The 10,617-nt window shown below is 35.2% G+C and overlaps 1 protein-coding gene across 1 annotated transcript in view; it reads right to left on the bottom strand.

Annotated features, from left to right (window-relative positions):
- The window catches only part of Spcs2 (signal peptidase complex subunit 2), a 32,685-nt gene that overhangs the window by 7,523 nt on the left and 14,545 nt on the right, over positions 1-10,617 (bottom strand). The window contains exons 2-4 of the mRNA XM_058578542.1: positions 4,077-4,160; positions 3,200-3,359; positions 242-377 (exon numbers count right to left, since the gene is read on the bottom strand). Of these exons, the coding sequence (XP_058434525.1) occupies positions 242-377; positions 3,200-3,359; positions 4,077-4,160 (380 nt within the window). The remainder of the gene's footprint in view (positions 1-241; positions 378-3,199; positions 3,360-4,076; positions 4,161-10,617) is intronic.

The following is a 10,617-nucleotide window of genomic DNA, read 5'->3' as shown; positions in this document are numbered from 1 at the left end:
CCTTTCACTAAAATACTTTCTTAGAAAGTTTATCCTCAGAGGATTTCTGTGATAACCCAATCTCAGAACTGCAATGTTAGAAAAAACCTTTTAGATCATTCACATCCCTTTCTTCATTTTACATCACCAGCACTATGCATGATCTGCATAGAACACACATACAATATTTGTTGTTAATAATGACGACACCATGGGGCAAATACAACACCAGGATTTAAGAATTTATAAGGATAGTCATTACCTTTTGAGACTGGAGGACAGTTGCCAAATATCATCAGGATCCATACCAGTAGGATCTTTCCTGTGAGCCACAAGAAAGATGCTCTTCTCCTTATATGAGGTATAAATGGTCAGAATCCCCATCATCACGAAATAGGTTCAAATAAAGTTAAGGGGAAAATACACAAACAAAAGAGAAGTAACCCAAACTGACAAGAACACAAAAACTTTCATGATAGTTTTTTAAAAAAAAATTTTTTTTTGTAGTTGTAGATGAACAGCATGCCTTCATTTTACTTGTTTATTTTTATGTGGTACTGAGGATCAAACCCAGTGTGCCTTACACATGCCCTGCCACTGAGCTACTACAGTCCCAGCCCCTCATGATAGTCTTAAAGAAGATGGTCGATTTTGCCTTACTGCAAAAACACTTAAATTTTAACTATTTCATTTTCATCCTATGTTTATGTACCAAGAGAAGCAAGGCACTCTCTGATAAATCCTCCAAACATCTCAAAGTCTGTTAAGACTTTGTTATAATTTGTGCTATTTCTGTATTTAAAAAAACACAATAATCACAATGGACTTGACCAGGTTCCACCAATCTCAAAGGTAACTAGAATAAAAGTGACTTCAAATTAGTTACACTGTACAATTACTATTACATTCAGTTAACAGCATTGCCCACCATATCTGACAGGTACTTGCTGTACCTGGCCCAAGAGCTTTGTGTCCATTGTAATTAAAATTTCAAAAATAGGAGTCATGAAAGTATAGTGCAAAGCATATAGACTCTAGAGTGAGGTGATCCTAAGATGTGAATCTTGAAGGCCTTCAACGAACATAACTGTGATAAATTATTTTTTCTTCCCCAAGTATTCTCACCTCTTTTAAAATGGGGATAATAGTGACTTTTTCGAAGTGTCATGAGGTTTATACATAAATATATACATATATATTGCATCTAGCACACAGAAGATATTTATAATAGTAGTTACTACTATTATATATAAAACTGACTTGATCTTGCTTTGTTTTAAACTCATATCGAGATAATCATACTGTCATATGTAACTAATTAAAACAAATTAAAAAAAAAGACTGAGCAATAAAAAAAACAAAATTCATATAGAGATGATTGATCTGGTTACTAAAAGGGGTCAGGGATCACATACTGCCAATTCTGTGGACTATCATTTGACACCAATTATAATAATACCATTTTTGATCAGGGCCTGCTTATAATATATGACTTGCTAACTACCTGTGGGGGTAGAACCTTTTAAAATATTTCAGGTAATGGCAACAGTGTTTAATAATTTGTTTGAACTAGTACAATGATAGCACACAGCAGACATACAGTGACTATTAAAAATCATGTAAAGATAGGAGTGGTGGCACATGCCTATAATCCCAGAGGCTCAGGAGACTGAGGCAGAAGGATTACGAGTTCAAAGCCAGCCTCGCAACTTAGTGAGCCCCTAAGGAACTCAGTGAGACCATGTCTCTAAATAAAATACAAAAAAGGTTTGTGGTCAATGGTTAAGCGCCCATGGATTCACTTACCCAATACAAAAAAAAAAAAAAAAAAAAAAAGATATAGAGATGCATGTACTAACATGGAAAGATGTCCACTATACTTTTCTTAAGTTAAAAAATAAAGTATAGAACAAATACACAGATGGTTTGGGTGAGAGGACCACATTAAAAAAAAGTTTCATGAACATAACTTTTATAGTAGTAGTAACAGCACAATAAAATTTCTTTGTTTTCAACTTCTGAGAAATAATCAAGCTGGGTAGGTAAGGTCACAACCATAATTCTAAACTTACTATTAAAAAGGAGAGGGGAAATGCTCCTCAACTGACGATGGAATTATGGAAACACTGTTAGGTCAAAAATGCATTTAATATCCCTAACCTACTAAACATCCTAGCTCAGCCTAGTCTACCTTAAACTTGCTCAGAACACTTACGTTAGCCTGCAGCTAGGCAAAATCATCAAACAAAAAGCCCATTTTGTAATAAAATGATGAGTATCTTGGGTAATTTACTGAATACTGTACTGAAACCTTAAAAAAAAAAAAAATCCTTTCTTTTTTGCTGTTTGTTTCAGCTATAACTTGAAAAATCAAAAAATCTTAAGATTGCAGGCTGGGGTTGTAGCTCAGTGGTTAGAGCTCTTGCCTAGCATATGCGAGGCATTGGTTTCAATCCTCAGCACTACATAAAAATAAATAAATAAAATAAAGGTATTGTGTCATCTACAACTAAAAATAATTAAGAAAAAAAGGAAAATCTTAGATTGGACCATTTAAGTTAGCAACTATCTGTATTCCATACCAAGTCAATTATAAAATCTCTCATTTAATTTTCATAATTCTGAATATTAACCATAAGTGAGATAAATTCAGTATCAAAAATTTAATTTCTTATTATCACAAGATTACACACACATAAGATTTCAAATTATATTCTGCAGTTCCCCCCAGGTTCTTAACTCTACTGTAACACAAGTCAAACTTATATCATAGTCAGTAGCTTCCAGTCCAGCCCCACAACTTCAAGGAAACTTGTCTTCTGACTCTCCAAACTCTAATGCTTGTCTAATATTCTGTGTAAGTGGCTTAAAGCAGCCTAGTCTAATGGGGAAAGTTTTGGGCTAGAAGTGAGACAAGCTGGGTCTCATTATTCCTGTATGTACTGCTATTAAGTGCTCATATTACAATTATAAGAATTTCTACATTAATAACTAAAATGAATTACAGATAAAACAACATATTAAGCCTAAAATATCAAAGATGCTAAACAAATTTAAATGCCCACAGCTTATTATTTTAAATTCTAACATAAGCAGATACCAAGAAGGAAAGTTTTTATGGGGAACAGAGAGGAATATCTCTCTGTAATATGTAAAGACTATTATAAAGCCATATGTAAAGACCGTTAGTAGAAAACAAACCTGATAAGTAAAGGATATGATATGACGCACAGGGCTAAAACTGGCTTGGACTCTGGAAAGGGGTGCATATAATCCCAAATCAAAGCCACTATGGCAAAAAAACAGGAGATGGTACAGATGGTGAGGCGACCGTCAATTAGCCCAAAATTCTCCACATACTTGTACTTTTCCAGAAGTACCTAGTGAGAAGAAAAGGAATCAAGCTTCAGGAATGTTTTCTTCATGCTATGTGCTTTTACTCTTGATTTCTATGAAAAAGTTGTTAAAAATTATATGAATTAATAAAAAGTTCTCTCCAACAGGTATTTTACCATTCTAAACAAAGACAACTTAAGTCATTTATAAAGGATCCTAGGTAAAAAGTCCATTAACTCCTTACAATATATATATTTTTAAATCCTCAACTTTCCCGATAGGATATAGTTAAAACTTTTCTTTTCCCTTTTCAAATGGAGAAATGACTAACCATGGATAAATGACCAATCTTCTCTCAATCTTTTGTGCTCTAAGGGAATTAATCTCAAAAACAATAAATTACCAACTTTTCTGAGCTAGTCAACATTCACATTTAAAAAAAATTTTTTTTAGTTGTTGATGGACATACATACATTTATTTATTTATTTATATGTGGTGCTGAAAATCAAACCCAGTGCCTCACACATGCCAGGCAAGTGCTCTACCACTGAGACACAGCCCCAACCCCAGCCCCAGCCCCAACATTTACATTTTAACATACACCCCCCATCCCCAATTATTCTGTAAGAGTTCTGGAAACTGCTGTATGCCTTATTTTCTAACATTGAAAATTAAGGATACTTCAAGTTAACAGAGTAAAAAGATCTTCAGGAAATGGGCTGTCATCTGTATACATGCTCATGGACCCTCAAGAAAGTACCTTTTTGGCAGAATCATCCAAAGAGTTTTTCACAGCTGATCCATCCCATTTGTCAATTTTTACAGGCTTATCATCAATTTTCCACTGTAAAACAAAGAGAAAAATTGTTCATCAAGAAACCCGACATCTCAATTAAAATAAAACAGGCTGCTTTCTTAAGAGTATCCTCAAGTATACATAACATTTATTCTTTGCCTTTTGATGATGGAGAGCTAAAATACAAAAAACAAAACAAAACAAAAAAAAAGAGGGTGAAGAAGAGGAGACTAGGCCACTAGAATCAGTCGGTACTTCTGACATTCATGTGATGTTAATAGTCTCTAAGCAGAGAAGTCAAAATCTTGTACAAGCCCAGAACCAGAACACTTACACAGGCTAGTCTCTGTGAGCGTGTAATCATATTCTCCATCCCCATTTCACTCAAATGTGAGTAAAGAAAAGAATTCCATTTGTTCATCCTTTCATTCTGTAACCACAAAACTCAGAAAATACATGCAGGAATTTATACACTAAACAGAATGGGCAGGGTTTCCTTTAATAAATACTTCTTTGTCAGGGGTGATAGTACTTGCCTAGCATGTACAAAGCCCTGGGTTCAATTCCCAACACCATCACAAAATATAGACAAAAACAAGTAAAAAATAAACAAACAAAAAACCCCCATTAGTTGTCCACTAACAACTTTTACATTTTAACAGGATGTCTTAATTTTAATTTTACAGCATGTACAGTAATCTAGTGCAATCTGTTAGAGCACTAAATTTTCAATCACAAACCAAGTCCCTGACCCAGTCCCAGCATCAATTAGTTATGTGACTTCGGACAAACCTGCTTTAATTTCGTTATAAACAGAGGTTTAGAAAAGTTTTCCACATACTGCTTGCTATTCAGAGATAAGTGATGTTTCACATGTTGTGAGCAGATGTTCAAAATATTATAAGATCTACAAGTGAATTTAGCTACCTGGACTCAACATCCACTTCTGGAAATTTTTCTATAACTACACACATATGAAATAATATATAAAGCTACTCACTGCAACATTATAATATATAGCTTTATATATTATTTACATATAATATAAATAATATATTTTATATTATATATAAATATACAATACTTATATATAATATAAATATTATATATAAATATTATATATTTTTTCATAGAAGAAAAAAAAAACTAGAAGTAACTCAAGTATTTATCTAAATGGGGCTGATTAAATCAACTATGGTACATCCAGATATCCTACATGGGTAGAGAGAAGGAAATGGGTGAAGAGTGAGCCACTAAAACTTTTAAAAAACATATGAATGTATTATATGGTTAAAAAAAAAAAATCTCAAAATTCAACAGATTAAGTGAATGCAGCTTAAGTGAAACAGAGTGTTTATAAATAATGAGAAATCTTGGATAGATCACATTAGCCAACATTTAGTCTTTTTTTTTTCATTTTTTTATTAGCAACTCTTACTTAAGATAGAGTAAACAAATACTGTATTTCATAAAAATTCGAAATTGATTTGGCTTCAGAATGGATTAGTTTACTGAAGAACAGAAAACATTTATATCTTATCAACTTTTTAAAATTGGACTGTGATTCTATACACCAGTACACAAAAAGAACTGTTCTATAAAACTTGTTGAGGGGAAAAAAAACCCATGAACTAGAACAGTCATGCTTAAAAGTGATTAAGTCAATCAAAAATTTTCCCTCTGGTGCCTTATAAAAACAAAATTTTTCTTTCAGAACATTACTCATGATAGCATATTGCAATACTGATTCTTACAACCTGCCAACCTACAAATCATACACAGTATCAAATTCTAAAAATACCAATTGAATCATGAATTATAGGGCTTTCTAGCTACATAGCTAGATCACAGGTACTCAGTCAAGTAAACCTCATTTTGATAACCACAAGCAAAAGAAAAGACCTTGCAAATTCACAATAAAAATTCAAAATAAAATTTATGAAATAAAATCATTTAAAAGTTTTAAGTAGGGCTGGGGTTGTGGCTCAGCAATAGAGTGCTCACCTAGTACGTGCGAGGCGCTGGGTTCAATCCTCAGCACCACATAAAAATAAATCAGACAGAGAAAAAAATTCAAGTAAAAGAGAAGGCCTCTCGAGCTAGTCAGACAGAGGAAACAATTCAAGTAAAAGAGAAGGCCTCTCGAGCTAGTCAGACAGAGGAAAAAATTCAAGTAAAAGAGAAGGCCTCTCAAGCTAGTCAGACAGAGAAAGAAAGTTTAGAGCAGAAAAAGCCATCAGGGGAAAAGTTACAACAGGAGACTGCTACTAACACCTTTCTATCACCAGAGGGCGTAAGTGTCCAACCAACAACACCACCTCCATATGCTGGGAGGCCCCCAACCCCGGCAGTTGATAGATGGGATCCTGAGACAGGATCTCAAATATTAAAATGCCCTGTATTTGAGGCAGGAGGGCAGCGAATTCACAATGCTTTAAATTTCAAAACAGAGAAGCAGCTAAAAGAGGCTGTAACAACCTATGGTCCTCAAGCACCCTTCACTGTAAGCATGGTCGAATCCATTAACAACTTGAACATGACGCCAGAAGATTGGGCTAATATGTGTAAAGCTGTGCTAAATGGAGGACAATACCTGTTATGGAAGGTTGCCAATGAGGAATTGTGCATGGAGACGGCTAGGCAAAATGCAGCAGCTGGTTATCCTCAGAGAAATCTAGATATGTTGTTAGGAAAGGGACGTTATGAGGATCAGCAGCAACAAATTGCATATGATCCTGGCGTATATGCACAAATTGCTGTAGATGCGGTTAGGGCATGGAAGACTTTACAAGGACATGGAGGTTTACAAGGTCAATTATCTAAGGTAATACAAGGAGCTAATAAACCTTACGCTGAATTTGTAGATAGGCTTATTCAAACAGCTACCAGAGTTTTTGGGAATACATAAGAAGCAATGCCATTAATAAAACAACTGGCTTATGAGCAAGCGAATCGTTGGTGCAGAGAAGTCATTAGATCATGGAAACATGAAGATTTAAACACATATATTAAATTATGTAGAGACATTAATGAACAAGGGCAAGTCGTGGCAGCTGCAGTAAAACAGGTTTTAGATGCCAGGCCAAGAATATGCTACAATTGTGAACAAACAGGACATTTTAAAAGGAATTGCCCCATAGGAGGAGGGTTTAACAAAACTTGGTATCAAAGGAGTAGAATACCGGGTACTTGCCCACAATGCCGTAGAGGGAGACATTGGGCTAATGAATGCCGTTCTCAAACCACCATAGAGGGTACTCCATTATCAAAAAATGAACAAGGACCAGGTGTTTATCCACGATATCGTGGACAAAGCATCAGGCTCCGTTGCCAAAAAAATGGACGGGGGGGCCCAATGCTCCGGGGCCCAAGACCACAAATATACGGAGCACTGGAGGAACCCAGCAACCCCATCAGGGTAGTGCCAGGACACATTGTCCATTAGATCTCTCATCAGACAAACCAGAGGGAGCGCAGGGTTGGACATCTGCGCCTCCACCAGAGCAGTACTAACTCCAGAGATGGGAGTTCAAATCATTCCCACAAGGGTAAAAGGACCTCTTCCCCAAGGAACAGTAGGCTTATTATTGGGACGCAGTTCTTCTACTCTAAAAGGACTTATGATAAGTCCTGGGGTAATTGATCCCGATTATGAAGGTGAAATAAAAATTATAGCCAGTTCTCCAAAGGGTATATCAGTAATTTCACCAGGAGATAGAATACCATAGTTACTAATAATACCCAGCCTACATGATAAATTTTCCAGTCATACTATAGAAAGAGGTTCCAAGGGATTAGGCTCCACAGGTGTAGATTGGGCTATGCTTTCTTTAAATTTAGATTCTCGCCCATGCTAAAACTAAATATTCAAGGACATGAATTTAATGGGCTACTGGATACAGGTGCAGACCTTAGCATCATCTCTCGTCAAGAATGGCCAAAACACTGGCCATTACAACAAGCCACTCAAATGCTTCAAGGCCTAGGAGTGGCGACTAATCCCCATAGAAGTGCAATGGTATTAGATTGGAAGGATCCTGAAGGATGTGAAGGAACTATACAACCATATGTATTGGATCATCTTCCCGTAAATTTATGGGGACGAGATGTCCTAGATCAATTAGGTTTGACATTAACAAATAACATCAACCAAAATGCACCACTATTATGACTAGACAAGGTTTTAGGAAAGGAAAAAGATTAGAAAAACAAGAACAAGGTATAGCAGCACCAATACAAATAGATCAAGGAACGGACAGACATGGGTTGGATTTTCAGAAAGGGCCACTGAGACAATAAAAATTACTTGGAAATCAGAAAGACCAGTATGGGTTCCTCAGTGGCCCCTGACTAAAGAAAAGATACAAGTAGCCCATGACCTGGTCAAACAACAATTAGCGGAAGGACATATACAACCTTTTGTATCTCCCCATAATACTCTCATTTTTGTCATCAAAAAGAAATCTGGTAAATGGAGATTATTGCAAGATTTAAGAGCCATTAATAATGAGATGGTTATTACGGGACCTGCTCAATCGGGGATTCCTCAATTGTCTGCTTTGCCAAAAACCTGGTATGTTTTAGTTACAGATATTGAAGATTGTTTTTTTTTCAATTCCAATTCATCCTGAGGATAGTCCACGTTTTGCATTTACTATCCCTGCACTGAATCATGAAGGTCCTGATCAGAGATATGAATGGAAAGTACTCTCTCAAGGGATGGCGAACAGCCCAACTATGTGTCAAATTTATGTTAACAAAGTAATCCAGCCACTTAGAAATCAAAATCCTGAACTACAAATATTTCACTATATGGATGATGTAGTATTAGCACACAAAGATAAAACACATTGCTAGAATGTTATGCCACACTTACAAACTTATTAAAAAATTATAATCTAGAGATAGCAATAGATAAAGTACAATTAAATTTTCCAATTAATTATTTAGGAGTTCTATTATCCTCAACCATGGTCCGTCCACCAAAAATTCAAATACGAGTAGATCAACTCAAATCAATTAATGACTTTCAAAAGTTATTAGGAGACATAAATTGGATAAGGCCTTATCTAGGTATACCAACAGGAGAGTTGGGACCTTTATTAGATATCCTAAAAGGTCCATCAGATCCAAATGCACCCCAAATGTTAACGCCTGAAGCAAGAAAGGCATTAAAAATCATTGAAACATATATGGAAAATATGTATTTGAATAGGATTGATATAAGTTTGCCTTTATTATTTATTGTACTACCAACAAAAAATATTCCTACAGGAGTATTTTGGCAAGAAGGTCCATTATTATGGAATCATTTATCTTATTCCCCTAACACTATTCTTACTAGGTATCCTGAAGCTGTAGGACAATTAATACTCAAAGGAATAAAAGCAGCAAAGGGAGTGTTTGGAATTTCTCCCAATAAAATTATTACTCCATATACTATGGATCAAATTGATGAGTTAGCTAATGAGTTAAATACTTGGGCAATAATCATGTGCAAATCTAATGTTTCATTTGATAACCACTTACCATCTAATCCTTTATTGTCTTTTTGGTCATCGCATCCTGTAATTTTTCCAAAAATTACAAGAAAAACACGTATCATGAATGCTCCAAATATATTCACTGATGGGTCAAATAATGGTACAGCAGCAATAGTTACACCTGATCAAACTTTTACATTTTTAGTACCCAAACAATCAGCTCAAAAGGTAGAGCTTAATGCAGTATTACAAGCTTTTGTGATGTTTAAAGATTCTGTATTTAATTTATTTTCCGATAGTCAGTATATAGTTAATGCTATAGTATCCCTTGAAGATGCTGGTAGGATTTCCCCTTCCTCTACTGTTTTCTGTTTGCTTTCCACTATACAAAGTCTAATCTGGGACAGAAAAGATCCATTCTTTAAAGGACATATCAGGGCACATACAGGATTGCCTGGAGCCCTTAGTTTGGGCAATGATTTAGCAGATTTAGACATACATGTTTTCTCTACACTAGAAGAAGCTACAAGTTTTCATAAAAAGTTCCATGTCAATGCTAATACTTTACAAAAGCGTTTTTAAAATAACTAAGGAACAAGCTAGACAAATAATAAAACAATGTCAAAATTGTGTGACCTTTTTATCACAAGTTAATCTTGGAGTCAATCCTAGAGGACTGATACCTAACCATATTTGGCAGATGGACGTCACACACTTGTCAGAATTTGGAAAATTAAAATATTTACATGTTACAGTTGATACTTCTTCCGGATTTTTGATGGGCTCCCTTCATGCTGGAGAAAAAACTAAAGATATTATAGCTCATTGCTTACAAAATTTTGCCACTGTGGGCGTTCCAAAACAGTTAAAAACAGATAATGCCCCTGGTTATACCTCTACCTCTTTTAAACAATTTTGCTCATCATTTGGCATTACTCATATAACAGGAATCCCATATAATCCACAGGGACAAGGCATAGTTGAAAGAGCTCATCAAACTATTAAAATGTACTTATTAAAGC

Source organism: Marmota monax, unplaced genomic scaffold (assembly GCF_021218885.2).
Source record: "Marmota monax isolate L192 unplaced genomic scaffold, Marmota_monax_Labrador192_F-V1.1 WCK01_AAM20220418_F8-fsc00068, whole genome shotgun sequence".
In the NCBI taxonomy this organism is placed as follows: Eukaryota; Metazoa; Chordata; class Mammalia; order Rodentia; family Sciuridae; genus Marmota; species Marmota monax.
The sequence above is the reverse complement of the archived record's forward strand: the minus strand, read 5'-3'. Positions and strand labels throughout refer to the sequence as shown.